The sequence below is a fragment of the Rattus rattus genome, chromosome 3 (genome assembly GCF_011064425.1).
Source record: "Rattus rattus isolate New Zealand chromosome 3, Rrattus_CSIRO_v1, whole genome shotgun sequence".
NCBI lineage: Eukaryota > Metazoa > Chordata > Mammalia > Rodentia > Muridae > Rattus > Rattus rattus.
In genome coordinates this window covers 112,212,003-112,231,797 of record NC_046156.1, presented here as the reverse complement: position 1 = coordinate 112,231,797, position 19,795 = coordinate 112,212,003, and the positions used below count along the sequence as shown (strand labels likewise).

The 19,795-nt window shown below is 36.0% G+C and overlaps 1 protein-coding gene across 4 annotated transcripts in view; it reads right to left on the bottom strand.

Annotated features, from left to right (window-relative positions):
* Positions 1 to 19,795, bottom strand: part of Sclt1 (sodium channel and clathrin linker 1) — a 133,171-nt gene that overhangs the window by 100,377 nt on the left and 12,999 nt on the right. For 2 of the 4 annotated variants that reach the window (XM_032898450.1, XM_032898451.1), the window contains exons 3-6: positions 15,669 to 15,727; positions 15,054 to 15,126; positions 9,334 to 9,389; positions 3,496 to 3,631 (exon numbers count right to left, since the gene is read on the bottom strand). In XM_032898450.1, coding sequence (XP_032754341.1) covers positions 3,496 to 3,631; positions 9,334 to 9,389; positions 15,054 to 15,126; positions 15,669 to 15,727 — 324 coding nt within the window. Of the gene's footprint in view, positions 1 to 3,495; positions 3,632 to 9,333; positions 9,390 to 15,053; positions 15,127 to 15,668; positions 15,728 to 19,795 lie in introns of those variants that run through there. The other 2 variants (XM_032898453.1, XM_032898452.1) reach the window with 2 other exon arrangements.

Genomic DNA, 19,795 nt, shown 5'->3' with positions numbered 1-19,795 from the left:
TACTCTGTAAAATCCAGATTCTTAAAGTAGTAGTTCTGAAAGGACCAGCATTATTGAAATCTTCTCAGAACTATTAGAAATGCAAATTATTGAGCTTTGCATTGAGAAATGAGAGATGTAGAAATTTTGTTTCTACATGTCTCAAAGTGATTATGATATATATGATTTTGATAACTCCTACGTTAATACATAACTTTTGAATCATATGAGTTTATCATTTCAACCCTCCAGTTTAATTTATTCTGCATTTTTAGATTTTAGAATTATTTCCTATTTTTCATTTTCAGAAACATATAAGTTCAATTAATATTTCCACATTTTAACATATAGTTCATATTTGTAAATATTTATTCTTTTTGCTTTTAATTATGTGCACATATGTATTTGTGTGCAGGAGTATGCGCATGTGCACAAGTGCCTGCCAAGGTCAGAGGTCTCAGATCTCCTGGAGGTGGAGCTGGATTTACAGGTAATTTTGCCTCCCTTGGCTTGGGTGTTGGGAACTAAATTCTGTTCATCTGGAGGAACATTATGCTCTCTTAACCACTGAGCCATCTTTCCACCCCAACATACCATTCTTTAAAAAAAAAAAATCATTAGTTCTTTGAGAATTTTGTACACTGTGTTTTGATCATACTGATCCCCCCACCTCCCAACTCTTCTCAAACTCATTCAATCCCTTCAGCCCTGGGTAGCCTAGAACTCTGCTACCTAGACCATGAATCTAATTCAAATTCAAAGAGATTCACCTTCCTCTTTCTCCTGCATTCTGAGATTAAAGGCATCTGCCACTATACCCAGCTCCCACACAACTCCTGACAAGAGTCTGCATGATGTCATCATTTAAGTAGTCAAAGAATATAAACATTTTAAGACTCTTAGTGTCAAAGTTATGCTTTTCAGAAGTTTTATAAATCATAGTAATGTAACAGAACAAAATATTCAAAACTAAATGTATTCATATTTTACTCTTGCTGTTCTATCCAAAAGCAATATATGTTGTCTGTAAATAACTTTTAAATATACGTTTAATTCTTATTTATATCTTGATGATTACTAATGAAGACAGGAATAGAAATAAGGGTAACTTATTAACTTAAATATATGTTCAGCACTATACTAAATATGTTGTAGGCTCAAGCCTAATTACCATAAAATTCTAATAAAGTAAATTATAATCCATAGATACAAATGAGGAAGATGAGCTGATGATGTTGTAGAGAGCTCCCAAGGTTACACAGTTTGAAAGGAAAATGGAGATCAAATACGAGACTTCTGACCAGCCCCACCCAGTACCTCATCACTTGTTGTCCTTTCCTAAAAGGTCAATGAAAGAAAGAGCCCAGTTCTGTATTAGTAATATTATATGACAGTCTGTTACATAATAGGTGCTTAATAAATATTTATGGAATGAAGGTATTTGAATTATTAACGGATTATTATGTCTATAACAATCATCTCTTGGTAAGGGGAGGAAAGAATTAACCCCTTCCTTCAGCATACCAAAATCTGCAAAGGATCAAGTCCTTTATATAGTAGGACAAAGTATTTACATATAATGTTCATGCCTGCTCCCATAAACATTATCTACAGCTTACTCACATCTAATACAGTGTTCTGTAAATACTTTACATACTCTATTGTTTAGTTGTAAGAAAATGTCTATTTATGGTCAGTATAGACACAATACTTTTTATATATATTTCTAAGTGTTTATCTTTTTTTCTTTTTTATTTGTTCTTCTCTCATATATTATATCCTGATTCCAGTTTCTCCTCCCCTTTCTCCTCCCAGTCCTTCCTCACCACCACCACCCCAGCCCAGGTCTATTCCTCCCCCTTTCTATTCAGAAAAGAGAAGACCTCCCAGAGATATCATCCAAACATGGCATTTTTAAGAATATTTTTTTGACCCATGGCTGTCTTAATCTATTGGTGTAGAGCCTAGAGATAAGAATGGCCAATTGTATTTTGAACAAATAAAGTACACAAAGAACTCTTTTTTCTTTCAATATTCAACTTTAAATATTCTATTAATTTAGTTATTATGTGTTAATTTTCAGTAAGTTTCCAGAGTATAACACTAAGACCATTCAATCTTGTAACAGATCATCATATTCAGTTTTTTTAAATCAGATTTTGAAAGCAAATTAACACAAAAATAGCTATGTATTTAATTAGAGTGCCTGGCTAATATGTGCATGGCCTTAATTCCAATCTCCACCCAATCTTAAAAATGTCCTCACATTAAAAAAAGTAACATACTAGTACTTACATAGTAATCAGGCACTACTGTTCTATGAACTTTCTAACATTTCAGGAGTAATAAATGCATTGTATGCCATGGCTTTCTAAAAGATCCCTCAATATCTAGCACTTGAAAGTATAATTTCCACGTATATCTGTATGAACAATTGTAAATTCCTCCAAATAGAACAGAGAAACGTTTTCCATATCATTTTTCCTCTGTATTTTTTAAGCTCCTTTTATTTATATAGTGAAAAAGTTCAATGTTAGAAGATGTTCCTGATCAACATAAGCACAGCCTTTCTAATTTACCTAAAATAGTATTCATAAATAGTCTCAAACCAGATTTCTAGGGAATAAAGCTATACGTTTTTACAGATAATTATAAAATCAAATCTGTGATTCATAATTTCCAGGACTATTTATAAACAAAGAAATTGAGGCACAAAAATATTTTTCTCCACAGAGCTACAAAGTAGAAGAATCAGACTCATATAAGGTCTGAGACACAGGGATGCATAATTAGAAAATGAAATAAAAGTTTTCTTATGCACAAATTACAAAAATTATAACATCGAAAAATGAAACATATAGGACACAGAATCACAAAAATTCCAAAAACTACGAGAGGAGAAAAAATAGCCACAGAAAATATAGTTTTAGTAGGATAATTATGTAATCCTTCTTTGTTAAATCCTTTTTATAATCTTTGAAAATTGAAAAGGTATCAGAATAGAAACAGAAAAATATGTAAATTTACAGGAATTAAAACACTGATCACTCTTTTCTTTAGCATTTTCTCTTAACATTAATTATTCTTAAGGGACAAAAATGTTCAAAGTGCAATATGATTCAATTGGAATATATTTGAAACTGTATTTGTAGCAAATAGTAAGGGCATTTATCTATACATTTTAAGTCATAGCAAAATCAAGGGTTATAAATTTTGTTAATCTGTTAAATAACAAAAGGTCAGTCCTGAAATTCTACATATAGACTGAACATTATATAGACTGAAGTTATATTTAGGAATATGTATGTATATACATATATGCAGGTAACTCCAACTGATGAAAACAAAGGTCATGAGTTTGAAAGAGAAAGGAAGGGTATATTGGAGGGTTTGGCGTGGGTGAGGAAAGAAGAGAAAGAAGAAATGATGTAATTGTAGTATCAAATATAAAAATTTAAAAAGATTAACACATTTCTGAAGACTTTAAATTTAATAAGTAAAAAATATGCCACTTACTTGATTGGCTATTTGCAATTGTTCTTGAAGATTCCTCACGGTCTCATCATCTGCACAGATGTCATTTCCTATCCCTGTGCCAAAGGGAAGGGCTTCCAATTGCTTTTCAACAGCATCTTTTAATTTACTGTGTAACCTTTGCAATAAGCAGTTAACATTATACTCATTTTAATAACTCATTTTGGGGGTTCATTAATTCAACATGAGTCACATATTTCTCATATGAAATCATCTTAGTAGATTTTTTATAAAAATAGGAAGTCATTAAATACTATATGAGTAAAAATATGAATATTTTCAAACATATCAAACTGATGATAATTCAGGCAGTGTTCAGTTTGTCCTACAGAGATTTAAAAATTTCAGAAAGGTAAAATTCAGATGTTTCATCATACTAAATAATAAAAACAATTCAAAGATAAAATGTCATCTATTATACATATGAATTTATGACATACTTTTTTCTTATTTTTTTCTAATATTCCTATGCTATGTAATTACCAGATAATTACTTCAAACTATTAGAAACCTCAAAAAAAAAAAAAAACCAACAAAAAAAACAAAACAAAACAACTTTTTACAAATGGGCCATACAGTTCAAATACATTTTGTTCAAGAGTTAATTGCACTTTATCTCTTTGAATTTATTTTAGTTATTTTTTATATTCTGCATTTTCAATCTAGTTGAACATTCCTAATTCTCTCATTCATTGTTTCTCATCTCTACTGTTTTAGAATTCTATTTGGTTCCATTTTAAAGAATGCACCTTAGTGCAGCCCCTACTGAAGCTAAAAAATGAAACTATCACATGATCCAGCCCTACCACTCCTAGGGAGATACTTTGATGGGATCTTAGTATATAGCAGATGCATATCCACGTGAACTGTAGCAATATTCATAACATAGAAGTTGTGGAAGCAATCTGGATGTCAGCAAATGACACATAGACAGTGAACTTTATTCAACTCTAAGAAACAAAATGGGTAGAGCCTGAGATTACTTATGGTAAATATTGTAGGTTTTTTTCTTATGTGGGATTTAGACTTTCAAGAAATATGCAAGGCATAAAAATAAGAGCAACTACTTGGGAGGAGGAAGGAATTTTGCTGGGTGAGACTGAGTAATTGGAAATGCCCAACACTTAATAGGCACTCAAATATTTTTGAGTAATTACTTTTTTGTTATTGTAACTAAATACCTGATAAGGTATTAAGGGAGGACCAGTTTCTTTTTGGTTCAGAACATATAAAACTGGGAAACTCATGGAGCAGGTGGTTCCATGTCAGTGTAAGAATAGGTGGGCTATATGTGTTCAACTCCGAGGACATCAGAGAAGGCAGAGAAATGGGAATTCCATCACTCATCTGGCTTTCTACCTTTCCCTCTTTATTCAGTCAGGAACTCATGGGCTGGTGCTGCTCACATCAGTGTTTTCCCTCCTCAGGTAAACCTCTCAGGAGAAGCCCTCCTTTCCAAGCCCTTAGCACATGTGTCTTCTGGTGATTCTAAATCCTATCAAGTTGGGAATGAAGATTAACTATAAATGATTATTTTACTGCTTCACTATTATTAACTCAGAAGATACACGGTTCCAGATTTTTGTTAGTAGCTCCATAATGTCCTTTGAGAAGCAAACGTTTTAGCACCTTACTTTCTTTCAGTCTTTCTGAGTCTCTGGAACCTAAGCTCATGGCTAAAACAATTGTGTCTAAGTATGTATTCCCTTGTAAGTCAACCAAGCGCCACTGCAAACATCCAAGAATCTTTGGGTAGCACAAATTGGTCTTGATGGGGGGCAGGGACATGAAGTTTGGTAACTTTAGTATCTTCCTTATAAAGTGATTTAATTTATAATCAGTTCTAGATATTATGCATTCCTATACAAATATATTAAAATGTTTCCAAAATCCAATACTATGGCACTGTACACAACTGTATAACCCAAGGTACTCATGTGTACTTTTCTTAAAATATTTTCCCTGTAATTTATAAATTATTTTGACTTTGCAATCATTAACTATGATGTATAGCTAAAAGTACAACTTTTCTCTAAAGACATAGCTAGCAGAGCTTGCTTTAAAACCTTGTAGCATTTTCAAAAGTGCCTTTAATAAACCAAGAGTTCATTTTTCTATTTTTCTGTCATAAAATCCAATTGCTGCTATGGTTTAGATTTGGCTTCTGTCAAATGTGTTGAAATGTGATGCTTTTTGTAACATTATTCCAAGGGAGTCAAATCTCTAGGAGGTGATTCACTGTGTGGAAGTAGGATATCTTGAGAATGAATTAGGTCTTGTGATTAACAGGCAAGAGAGCGACTATTATGACATATGCTAGCACGCAAGTTCCTTCTCCCTTCTACTTTGCATTTTTTCCACCAGAATACATCAGCATGAGGCCCTGACCAGAAGCTGAATGAGGTCAGTACAATGTTCCTGGAACTCCAGAACTGTGAGACTCAAATAAGCATATTTTCTTTATGAAATACTCAGGATCAGACAATTTTTATAACAAGCAAAACAAACAAAATCCTAAAACCAAAAATAAAAACAAACAAGCCTCACACCTGCACCATTACACTTGGGAATATGTAGAGATTTTAAAGACTAGGTTCAAGATAGCTGCACATAAAAGGAAGAATGCTGAAAACATGTATATAAAGCAACTAAATGGTTACTATCTTTACACCATACAATGCCTTGTCTTTCTAGTACACTAGAAACCAAGCCCAACTTAAGTTTATGTTTGAAAAATTACTGTAGTATTCTTTACTAGGATATTAAAAGTCTGTTTAACAATAATTACTTTGAGAAAACACTAAAGCTAAAAAAACCCACATAGATTTAAAAAACACAATGAATGAAAAATTAAAACCTAATTTTAAATTTTAATCAGTTGTACATTTTAGTAAAAATCCATAAATCAAAAAGGAGAATAAAATATTCTTTAAAGAGAGAAAATGCTAATATAGTTAAAGCTAAAATATAATTCATAGGAATGCACATGTTCTGGCTAGTTTTTTTTTTTTTTGTTCGCTTGTTTGTTTTTTTTTAAATCATTTAGTTAAGTCAACTTGATACACTCTAAGGTCATCTGGGAAGAGAGAACCTCAATTGAGAAACTATCTCCATCAGACTGGTCTGTAAACAGACTGGACTGCAAGCAGTCTTGTGAGGCAGCCCATTGTGGGCAACACCACACCTTGTAGGTGGTCCTAAGTTGTTTAAGAAAATAGACTGAGCAAGCCATGAGAAACAAGTCAGTAAGTAGCCCTTTAATTCCTGACCACTTGAGTTCCTGCCCTGCTTCCCCTAATGATAAACTGTGAGGTCTAAGTCAAATAAACTCTTTCCTCTACACGATGGTGTTTATCACAGCAACAGAAAACAAACCAGAACAACATATATTCATGAAATACAAAAGTACATTAAGAATATAGCAATAAAACAGAAACTACTACATAATATAGAAGAATACAAACAAAAGAAAGTGAAAATTTAAGAGTCCATGAACTGGATGAGTTTAGGATTCAAAAATGCCCCACTTCTCCCCATTTTTGGTTTAGTTACAAGTCAACAAGAATTCAAATTTCTACAGTTTTATGTTCTTAATGTCAAATTTTGGGAACTCAGGACAGAATAAAATTTATATAATCTTGATTAAGTTTTAAAATTCTAACATGCTGAGAAAAGACATACTAGTAGATAGAAAAAAAATAACCACAGGAAAAGATTGAGAAACCACACTACCTTGAAATTTTAAGAAGAAAACAGAAAATTCTTTCATTAAGCACATCTCACCCTGGGAGGGGACATTTGCAATTAATACCTATTATCTACTGTTGAATGGCCAATTGGCACTCATATTATATTTCACATTTATCTATCTGTGTAGTACTTGAAAGTCTGAAACTATATTTCCAAGAAGTCCTCAAAGATGGTGTAGAAGAGATTAAAATTTTAGCAGGAAGCACGTAAAAGAGATGGATATATTTTAGTAAGAAAAATGAAAACTTTGGCATTTCATGAGAAGCAGATGAAAAATGGCCAAACATAACAGTCTTCATAAAATGTAAATCAAGATCACAATGAGAAATTGCTTAATAGTGACAATGATAGTATTTAGGAAGACTGATTAGAATTATTGCTGGAAAAATATAGATTAACATGAATTAAAATTTTTATTGGTAAGAATGTAAACTAGGTAATACAGTCAAGTTTTAAATTAGGTTGACATTAAATTACAATCCTATAACCTGGCAATTTTACCTCTGGAAATTTTCAGACTGTGCATGATAGTGAAAAGAGTTAAGTTCCAGAATACTGGATGATTCAATTTTTATAGTTTTAAAAATGCAAACCTAACTATATAACACTAAGCAGAATTCAACACAGTTTTTCCTTTGGTAGTGGGGATGAGGATGAGAACTAGAAGGAACTCATGGGTAAATGTATCAGGGTTGGCAAGTTTGTATTTAATCAGCATGTTTCCTGCTACATATTTGTACACTATTTTGCTGCTTGATAATAGTTAATGGCACTTATGTGCCCTATTTCAAGCTATGACTTTATTTCTTACAGCCCGCCCATGAAATAATGCTTCTTTGTCATAGTCTATCCAACAAAACCCTCAGGATCAAGCACGATAATCCTCAATTTGAATCCTTGGTAAGGGAGTCCAAATGACATCCCATCCCAACAAACAGGCCTTGACTTTTAGTTGCTTCCCAGAATTTGAAGTAAATCTTTATTGCTGAAAACAATATACACTTTGGACACAAGACACTAAGAAACAGAGCTAGAAATAACCTGGAAGTCTCCCTGAGAACCAATGCTTACAATACTAGAAGGTATAAGCTACCAAAGTGGTTAAAATGACTAGTCCAATCCAGCTGTGGTACCTATAAAACACAGCAAAGGCTAGCAAAACACATCTCTATAGGTGAAACAGTGGCACTTCTATCTTGTGAGTAACCACAGCTGTTCAATTGGACTTCCAGCCTGAACAGTAGGAGGAAATTCAGACCTAGTATTATAAACCTAGCCAATTATCTAGGACTGGTGAGGCCATGAAACCTAAAGGAGAACCCATTTACTATCACTTGCTGAAACCAGTATAATTTCTAACTATATCCTAAAAATTTACCATTACATTATGGGTACCTAGTTAAATGTAGCTCTCGGCTCTCATCAAATACGCTTATTTTTGTAGCAGATAGAGACTAGTATAGAAAGCTACAAGTGGTCAAAATGCAGAAAAATGACCATGAGGTGCCCAGCCACATTCTATAATACCACTCCTATATCTGAGACTAAGGGAACACAAAAGAAGAGGAAGTAGATAGATTGTAAGAGCCAGAGGACCAGGATGTCTCCTAAGAGACAATGTCTTCCAGACACTACAGGGAAGCTACATTGTAGCTAAATAACATGGTAGCCTAAAGAAGAATCCCAACAACACCACCAGGTGACTATATGGACAGGGGAAATCTCAGAAGGCTTCATCCTTAGAGAAAGATCTAAAGGCAATTAAGAACTGCTGAGAGAGGCAAAATTAATGGTTATCCAATACCATGTTGTCAGCTCTAAAAATATGAAAGCAACCCTAAGTGAACTCAGCAAGTTTATATTCATGTATATATAAACATGTAACAATAGGTCAAGACAAAGAAAATGATTCTTTTATTATTTCCAATTTATAGAAAAAAGTTACAACAGAAGGTTGTTTACAATCACAGCCTGTAGTCAACAGAAACTCAAGACCAGGAGTCTGTACTCTAAAGCGCCACACTCTATGCATCAAAGAACATCAAAAGACCCACTGGCTAATTGATTTACCTTTCATTTTCTGTGATGACGGTTTCAAGTTGTAGTTTCATCTCACCCATGTGTTTCTACAAGAATAATAAAAGGTGGTATAGTAATACATTCTCCAAACAATTAAATCTTCACTTAGTACTCATTTCATATTCATGCAGTCAGACTTTTTTAATATTTATAGATAAAATTTATTCATTTATTTTAACAAGTCTTATCACATATGGATAGTTTAATAATGTATCAAATATGATAAAACATTCATTTTGAATAGATTATAAATAAAAACATTTTATGCAATAATTGAGAAAATTGTAAAAATATATATCCAAGAAAACAAAGTAAGATACACTTCAGTATGATAAAAGAATCAGTTGAGCTGGGGGAGGTGGTGCACACATTCAACCCCAGCAGTCCCGAAGCAGAGGCAGGTGGATCTCTGTGAATTTGAGGCCAGCCTGGTCTACGGAGTGAGTTCCAAGACAGGCAGCACCATTACACAGAGAAACCCTGTCTTAAACAAATAAGCAGGCAAGTAAGCAAACAAACAAACAAAAGCAAGAACCTAACTCATTGCTATTCCTTGAAAATCTATCTTAACTAATCCATGTATTCAGGAGAAGTTCATATCTGTACATATATTTGCTACTTCAAGATGAAAGACGGGAATGGTGGGAAAGGAAATCCAGGTCTTCTTTAGCAATCATTCATTCTTTACCTCAACACCCTTCTGAAGTGAACTCTGTTCTAAACAAGGCTGCTGAGGTAAACAGACATGGCCACTGACATAAGTATCTACTAGTAGTTCTTAGCAGGCTAGATGATTTAAAAACCCACTTCTAGAATACAAGGAAGATTGTAATTCATACTGTAAAGAGAATGAGAGGAAAGTTTCACTGACTTTCTAGGGTAATAAAGAGATTATTAGCCTTTCAAAGGAAAAAAGAAAGGGAATGTTAATAAAAGCAAAATGACAAAATAAGGAGTCAGTTTTAATAAGTGTGAAAGGTCTACATGCGGCAAAAGGCAGTCATGGAAAAGCAGTTTTCCAACAAAGGTGTACTGGGCTCAAAACACCCGCATCAGTCCTCACTGTGTACTCTAGGGTAGAGAGAAGGGCCAAGCTGGCATGAGAAGTGTGAGCAGGTAGCTTCCAAGTCTCTCTCTCCTACTCACTCTCCTACTCAGGGATATTCAAAGCAACTTGGCCTAAGAAATCACTAACCACCTTTTAATATGAAATCCAAACCAAATATGGCATCAAAACCAAATTTTTCCCAGGTTCCTGCTAGCCAGAATTTCAGTCAAGCTAAAATTAATTAATATACTACTAGATAATTGAATATTGAATATATTAAAAAGTATCAAATATTGTAAATGATTATATAGAATGTATGTGTACTACATAAGTCACATTTAGGCTTTACTATAAAATATTTGAAAATACTTAATATTTGAAGAAAAGATCTACAAAGTGCTTTTATATCATCAAAATTTCCTACTATATATTTTTTTTTTTTGTGGGAGGGGGGATTTTTTTTATCTTTATTAACTTGAGTATTTCTTATTTACTTTTCGATTGTTATTCCCTTTCCCGGGTTCCAGGCCAACATCCCCCTAACCCCTCCCCCTCCCCTTTTATATTGATGTTCCCCTCCCCATCCTCCCCCCATTACGGCCCTCCCCACAACAATCATGTTCACTGGGAGTTCAGTCTTGGCAGGACCAAGGTCTTCCCCTTCCACTGGTGCTCTTACTAGGCTATTCATTGCTACCTATGAGGTTGGAGCTCAGGGTCAGTCCATGTATAGTCTTTGGGTAGTGGCTTAGTCCCTGGAAGCTCTGGTTGGTTGGCATTGTTGTTCATATGAGGTCTCAAGCCCCTTCAAGCTCTTCCAGACCTTTCTCTGATTCCTTCAACGGGGGTCCCGTTCTCAGTTCAGTGGATTGCTGCTGGCAGCAATAATAGCCAGAAACTGGAAACAACCTAGATGTCCTTCAACTGAAGAATGGACAAAGAAAATGTGGTACATCTATACAAACGAATATCATTTAGCTATTAAAAACAAAGACATCATGAAATTTGCAGGTAAATTGTTGAAACTTGAAAATATCATCCTGAGTGAGGCAACCCAATCCCTAAAGGACATGCACGGCATGTGCTCACTTGTAAGTGGATATTAGTCATAAAATATAGCTATCGTGCTACACTCCACAGATCCAAAGAAACTAAACAAAAAGGAAGGCCCAAGAGAGGATGCTTGAATCTCACATAGAAGGGGGAATAAAATAGTCATAAGAGGCAGATGGAGGGAGGGAACTGAGTGGGAGGGGGACAGGGAAGGGGGCATAGAGGATTCAGGAGCAGGGAAGGATAGAGAGATGGCTAGATGGAAATCTGAAACTGATTGAGGGGTGGGGGGTGGGGTGGGGTGAGGAGGTGGGAGGCATTTCCAGAAGGAGACAGAGATAAGATAAGCACTGAAGAAAGAATCAAGGGGGAGGTGACCTAATCTGTGACTTACTAAGTTGGGGATATGGAACCTGAAGAGGCCACCTCCTGTAAGCCAGGCAGGAACCCTAATGGAGCGATTAGAGACACCAACCCACTCACAAAAGTTGCAACCCAAAATTTCTCCTGTCTACAAGAAATACAGGCAAGGGGGATGGATAGAGACTGAGGCAGGCAGCAGTCCATGACATTATTAATGGTACTCTGTTATGCTTGCAGACAGGAGCACGTTGTCCTCTGCCGGGCTACACCCAACAGCTGACTCAGACAGTATAGACACCCACAGCCAAACAGTGGATAGAGCTTGGGAACTCTTACTGAAAAGTAGGAAGAAGGATTGTGGGCCTGAAGGGGATAAGAACTCCAACAGAGTCAACTAACATGGGCCCACGGGGCTCTCAGAGTCTGAACCACAAACCAAGGAACATAAACAGCCTGGGCCTAAGCCTTCCTGCACATATATAACTGATGTGGGTCTGAATAACTGAAATGGATACTATTCCAAAAGCTGTTGCCTATATATGTTCGAGCTGGGCTGCCTTGTCTGGGATCAGTGGGAGAGAAAGTGCCTAGCCTCACAGAGACTTAAAGTGCCAGGGTGGGGGCATGCTCAGGGGGGCCCCCACTCACTCAGAGGAGAAGAGGCAGGGATCGAGGAAGGATTGTGGGAGGGGGTAACTGAGATGGGGCAGTGAGTGTAAAGTGAATAAGTAAAAAAATAAAATTAAATTGCAAAATATTGTGTTATGATAATATAGAATCCTGGCCCTACACGTTCACTTTAGAAGTTTATATAGAAGTAAATGAAAGTCTACATAATTCTTTATGTAAAGAAAATATCTATTTTTTAGGAGTTGTAAGCATTGTGTTCTCTTAGTAAAGGTACATACCACTCTATTAGTTAAAAAATTAATACTTTAAAAATTGTTTAGTTAGCTCTAATTCTCTTGTTCCCACAAACCCTAGGATTCATCAGCTATTCAAAGGCCTATAGTGTGGTTGTATGGAAAATGCCCTTCACAGATGTACATTTTGAAAGCTTGTATTGAGAGGTGGTAACTTGAGAGGAGACTCCAACTTCATACAAATTAATTTGTAGCTTCATGAGCAATTTAGAGACCACCGAGTTTAAAGACACAGGTCATGAGGGGTAAGACTTCAAAAGGCTTATTTTGTCCTAGCATTCCTTTTCTTCTCTCTGCTTCCTAGACACCATGAAGTGAGTAGCCTTCCTTATTGTGCTCTCCAGCTACCATGATATTTTCTGTCTTGCTCAGAACCAGAGAAAGAGAGCCAGGTATCCTGGATGGAAACCATTTGCCAAAATCCCTCCCTTCCCTCATTTTTCTCAGGTATTTTGTCAAAAGAGTTAGAAAACCATCAAAGCCTACTAGGTACTACACTTTAAAGCACAACACAGAATTTCTTCTTGGCCATGCACTAAGAGAAAAGACAGCCAGGTGGTGGTGGCTCACACCTTTAACTCCAGTACTCTGGAGGCAGAGGCAGAGGCAGATAAAGCTCTGTGAGTTAGAGGCCAGCCTGGTCTACAGAGAGTTCCAGGACAGCTAGGGCTACACAATCAAACCAAAACAAAAAACAAACAAACAAACAAACAAACAAAAAACACCTGGGGATGGGGAGAAAAAAGGGAGGACAATGGGCTCAGAGCCTGCCACTCACACAGACCACTTTGAGAAACCAGCCTGGAGGGATTATTTTAATTCAGGGCCATTATGCTTCCTCACATCTGCATGATGCTTTCTTTACAGTTAGTGAATTAATCTAGGGGTTGGTATCTAGGCCTAATGCAATCATTATTATAGCCAATCTCTAACAAAGTCATTATCAGCTGGTGGGCTTAGCCCAAGACAGAAATTCCGATTAAGAAATATTTCTAGGGGTTGGAGAGTTGGCTCAGTGGTTAAGAGCACTGACTGCTCTTCCGGAGGTCCTGAGTTCAATTCCCAGCAACCACATGGTGGCTCACAACCATCTGTAATGGGATCTGATGCCCTCTTCTGGTGTGTCTGAAGATATATACTTATATATAATAAATAAATCTTAAAAAAAAAAGAAATATTTCTAGATATTTATCTACCATTTTCTCTTTTTCCTTTTGGTGAACTGTCCGCTAATTGAGCAGCAGCTTTGTGTTTAGCTTTTCAGCTCTACACATTCTGGAGAAAGGAAGCAGCAGCAGCAGCTTTCAGAGAAGGCAGTGGGGAAGATAACAATAATAAAAGTGGAAAAGGAAACCCTGGAACCAAAGGGTACTGCTGGGAATGGAGTTAAGGAAAAGTGGAAGTATGCAGGGGGTGGAACTAGGAGAGATCAATAAAAAACAAGGTATGTAGGAAAACCCCATATGGAAACCCATTACTCTGCAAGCCAATTTTAAAATTAAAAGCTCTTTTAAAAATGAAATACCTGGTAACAGAAAATCTGGGAGGAAATGTAAAAGACATTTCAATTGAAAGAAACACATTATAAATATTAGTTATATTCAAAGATGTGGTTACTTTAAGCGTGTAACAACCCTATAGTATGCTTTAGTTTTCCATGAGCCGAATCTCAGAAGCCCTGAGACTGAGACCTGTCTACACAGAAAATGTCATAAGTTTATTGCCATTATTCTTTTTTTTTTTAAATATTTATTTTATGTATTTGAGTACACAGTTGCTGTCTTCAGACACACCAGAAGAGGGCATCGGATCCCATTACAGATGGTTGTGAGCCACCATGTGGTTGCTGGGATTTGAACTCAGGACCTCTGGAAGAGCAGTCAGTGCTCTTAACCGCTGAGCCATCTCTCCAACCCCCTATTGCCATTATTCTTAAAATAAACTTCCACTAGTAAAAACAAAATCTGCTAGAACCCAAGCATATATTGGAAGTCGAATAATAATATCTTATTTAAAAGATATAAAGGCATATGACAGAAATAGCATCTGAAGATGGGGGACAACCATTATGCAAGTAATGACATATGTGGGTAGATTCTGAGATTGGCTCTGAGCACTGAGCTACGAACAAATAACAATGCCATCAGGACACCGCTTCCAGCTTTTAAAAGATGCCTCTGCCAGAGAGCAAGAACAAGGAAATACTGGATTAAAAAGAAAACTGAAGCTAGTGTTTATAGATATACATTTACAGATAAATGAGACTTTCATATTTTCTTCTCATAGTCAAACCTTACAAAAGCTAAGTGATTATGACTTCTCACCTGGTAATAGGTCAGCTGCCTGTTTAGCTCTTCGAGATGTTTCTCATACTCAGCAATGAGAGGAGGTAAAGCACTAAAGGAAAGTACAGAATTAAAAGACTGAATATTCAGTTCCACTTACTTTAAGCATGTAACAAGTAAAGTAAATCTCATATGAAAATTTGTGTCTAATATGAATCAGTACTTGCCCTTTTTCTTAAACCCTAACACAAGTAATATTTTGGACTGAAAACTTCTTCTTTTTTTTTTTTTTTTGGTTCTTTTTTTTCGGAGCTGGGGACTTCTTGATCAGGTGGCAGGAACAGGAGAGGAGCCTTGAACTCCAAAGGATAACAAACAGTTTCTCTGGCTTCCACTTAATAAAGCCTCACTTTTTATAGGATTTACTTGTTACAAATCAAAGATGCTCTCAGATATTACTAAGTACCTTGGGGAACAGGCAAGATCATATTCCATTAGAATCCACTATTATAAATTCCATCAATGTTTTCATCAACTGGATAGCAAGTCATTTATGTTCAATTGCAGCAGACCATACATTAAGCAGTCATAAATTAAGGAACTCTTTCAATAATCAAATAATTGAAAAATAATATCTATTTAATAATACTTTACCTTTGGTCATTTACAGAGTTTACTAGTGTGTCACCTCTGCCTCCTTTGGACATGCTGTTCTATAACAAAAATATTAAAAAAACATAAAAATATTTTAAATATTAATAATATTTAATTAATAATATAAAATATTAAAAATATTTTCTCACATTATTCTAGTTAAAACTTAAACTGGCTTAAGTTAATTATCAATATGATTTTTATAACTTTATAAAATTTATCAAATGTAATTCAAAAGGAAATAAAGAAAAAAGCTGATGTTGAAATGCATTTGGTAAACTTAACTATGCATGATAAAAAATTGGCCAATAAGAACTACAAAGAATTTTCTATTTGATGAAACTATTTACAAGGGATTAACACTAATTATTATTTATGGTGAAACAAGGGAAGCTTACATTAAGTTCAGTAACAATACAAGGCTGCTTACTTTCACTGTTCTGGTCAACATGATATAAGGAATGTTTAAAGGCTGAAGTGTAATATGTGACATAATTATCATATACAAATAATTTGATTATTTACCTAGAAAACACCACGTAATGCAATACATGTTCAGGTAAAATAGAGACTACATTAAATCTTAGATAGGAGAGCATACTAAAAAAAAAGTTCAGTAGTTTCCTCAAACATTACTAGTCATTTTCCCTTTATCTTCCTGGAAAGTAACTTGTGTACTTTATTTTTTTAACAGCCAATCTTTTTACTTTTGTAATTTTCCCTAATTTTACACTGGCAGTTCATTACTTAAGTTCTACTTCCGTTCTTTTGTCAAATTTAATTTGTTCTTGCTCTTCATTTTCTACATTAAATGCATGCAAATAGGGGAGTACATTTCCTTTTAAATGCTGCTTCAGTCCTAATGTATGAGTTTAAGAAGTATTAATCCTGCTTGTTTGTTTTTAAGATAACTGTAGAGTCACATGAAACTTTTTAAAAGTTTTTTTATTAGAGATATTTCTACTTACATTTCAAAGGTTATTCCCCTTCCCGGTTTCCTGTTCATAAGCTCCCATTCCTGACCCTCCCTCTCCCCCATATGGGTATTCCCCATACATATCCCACTTATTGCTCCCCCATATTCCCCTGCACTGGGAGTCCACCTTTGGCAGGACCAAGGGCTTTCCCTTCCCCTGATACCCCAACAAGGTTATTCTCTGCTACATATGCAGTTGGAGCCCTGGGTCAGTTCATGTATAGTCTTTCGGTAGTGGTTTCGTCCCTGGAAGCTCTGGTTGGTTGGCATTGTGGTTTTTATGGGGTTTTATGGTTTTTCAACTCTTTCAATACTTCCTCTAATTCCCCCCAAGGGGGTCCTATTCTCAGCTCGTTGGTTTGCTGCTAGCGTTGACCTCTGTAATGGACATGCTCTGGATGTGTCTCTCAGGAGAAATCTATATCCGGTCCCTTTCAGCATGTATTTTCTAGCTTCATCAATCTTATCTACTTTTGGTGGCTGTATACATATGGGCCACATGTGGGGCAGGCTCTGAATGGCCATTCCTTGAGTCGCTGCTCTAAACTTTGCTTCCATATCCCCCCCCCCTCAATGGATATCCCCCCTGCTTTTAAGAAGGAATGGGAGAATTCATATTTTGGTCATCCTTTTTCTTGAGCTTCCTGTGGTCTATGGATTGCATCTTGGGTAATTTGCGCTTTGTGGTTAATATCCACTTATCAATGAGTGCATACCAAGTGTGTTTTTCTGTGATTGAATAACCTTACTCAGGATATTTTCTAGTTCATTCCATTTGCCTATGAATTTCATGAAGTCATTGTTTTTGATAGCAGAGCAGTAATTCATTGTGTAGATGTACCACAGTTTTGGAATCCATTCCTCCGTTAAAGGGCATCTGGGTTCGTTCCAGCTTCTGGCAATTATAAATAAGGTGGCTATTAACATAGTGGAGCATGTGTCTTTGTTGTATGTTGGAGCATCATTTGGGTATATGCCCAGGAGAGGTAAAGCTGGGTCCTCAGGTAATGGAATGTCCAATTTTCTGAGGAACCTCCAGATTGATTTTCAGAGTGGTTGTACCAGTTTGCAATCCCACCAACAATGGAGGAGTGTTCCTCTTTCTCCACATCCTCGCCAACATCTGCTGTCACCTGAGTTTTTGATCTTAGCCATTCTGACTGGTGTGAGGTGGAATCTCAGGGTTGTTTTGATTTGCATTTCCCTGATGACTAAAGATGTTGAACATTTCTTTAGGTGCTTTTTGACTGTTCGATAATCCTCAGCTGAGAATGTTCAGTTTAGCTCTCTGTATCTCATTTTTTAATAGGGTTATTTGTCTCACTGCGGTCTAACTTCTTGAGTTCTTTATATATTTTGGATATAAGCCCTCTATCTGTTGTAGGATTCGTAAAGATCTTTTCCCAATCTGTTGGTTGCCGTTTTGTCCTAACCACAGTGTCTTTTGCTTTACAGAAGCTTTGCAGTTTTATGAGGCCCCATTTGTCGATTTGTGATCTTAGAGCATAAGCCATTGATGTTTTGTTCAGGAAATTTTCCCCAGTGCCCATGTGTTCGAGACTCTTCCCCACTTTTTCTTCTATTAGTTTGACTGTATCTGGTTTGATGTGGAGGTCCTAGATCCACTTGAACTTAAGCTTTGTACAGGGTGATAAGCATGGATCGATCTGCATTCTTCTACATGCTGACCTCAAGTTGAACCAGCACCATTTGCTGAAAATGCTATCTTTCTTCCATTGGATGGTTTTAGCTCCTTTGTCAAAGATCAAGTGGCCATCGGTATGTGGGTTCATTTCTGGGTCTTCAATTCTGTTCCACTCATCTATCTGCCTGTCTCTGTATCAATACCATACAGTTTTTATGACTATTGCTCTGTAATACTGCTTGAGTTCAGGGATAGTGATTCCCCCTGAAGTCCTTTTATTGTTGAGGATAGTTTTCGCTATCCTGGGTTTTTTGTTATTCCAAATGTTTGCAAATTGCTCTTTCTATCTCTATAAAGAATTGAGTAGGAATTTTGGTGGGGATTGCATTGAATCTGTAGATTGCTTTGGGTAAAATGGCCACCTTTACTATATTAATCCTGCCAATCCATGAGCATGGAAGATCTTTCCATCTTCTTCAATTTCTTTCTTCAGAGATTTGACGTTCTTGTCATACAGATCTTTCACTTGCTTGGTTAAAGTCACACAAGATATTTTATGTTATTTGGGACTATTGTGAAGGGTGTCATTTCCTTAATTTCTTTCTCAGCCTGTTTATCCTTTGAGTAGAGGAAGGCTACTGACTTGATTGAGTTAATTTTATACACAGTCACTTTGCTGAAGTTGTTTATCAGGTTAAGTAGTTCTATGGTGGAACTGTAAGGGCGCTTAAGTACACTATCATATCATCTGCAAATAGTGATATTTCGATTTCTTCCCTTCCAATTGCCTTTGACCTCCTTTCCGTGTCTTATTGCTCTGGCTAGGACTTCAAGTACTACATTGAATAAGCATGGAGAGAGTGGGCAGCCTTGTCTAGTCCCTGAGTTTAGTGGGATTGCTTCAAGTTTTTCTCCATTTAGTTTGATGTTAGGTACCGGCTTGCTGTATATTGCTTTTATTATGTTTAGATATGGGCCTTGAATTCCTGATCTTTCCAGGACTTTTATCATGAAGGGGTGTTGAATTTTGTCAAATGCTTTCTCAGCATCTAATGAAATGATCATGTGGTTCTTATCTTTGAGTTTGTTTATATGGTGGGTTACATTGATGGATTTTTTTTTTTGACATCTTTGTATTGTATAACATTTTTTTTTTTATTAACTTGAATATTTCTTATATACATTTGAAAGTGTTATTCCTTTCCCGGTTTTCCGGCAAACATCCCCCTCCCCCCCCCTTCCTTATGGGTGTTCCTATCCCCACCCTCCCCCTATTGCCACCCTCCCCCCAACTGTCTAGTTCACTGGGGGTTCAGTCTTAGCAGGACCCAGGGCTTCCCCTTCCACTGGTGCTCTTACTAGGATATTCATTGCTAACATTGATGGATTTTTATATATTAAACCATCCCTGCATGCGTGGGATGAAGTCTACTTGATCATGATGGATGATTGTTTTGATGTGTTCTTGGATCCGGTTTGCAAGAATTTTATTGAGTATTTTTGCGT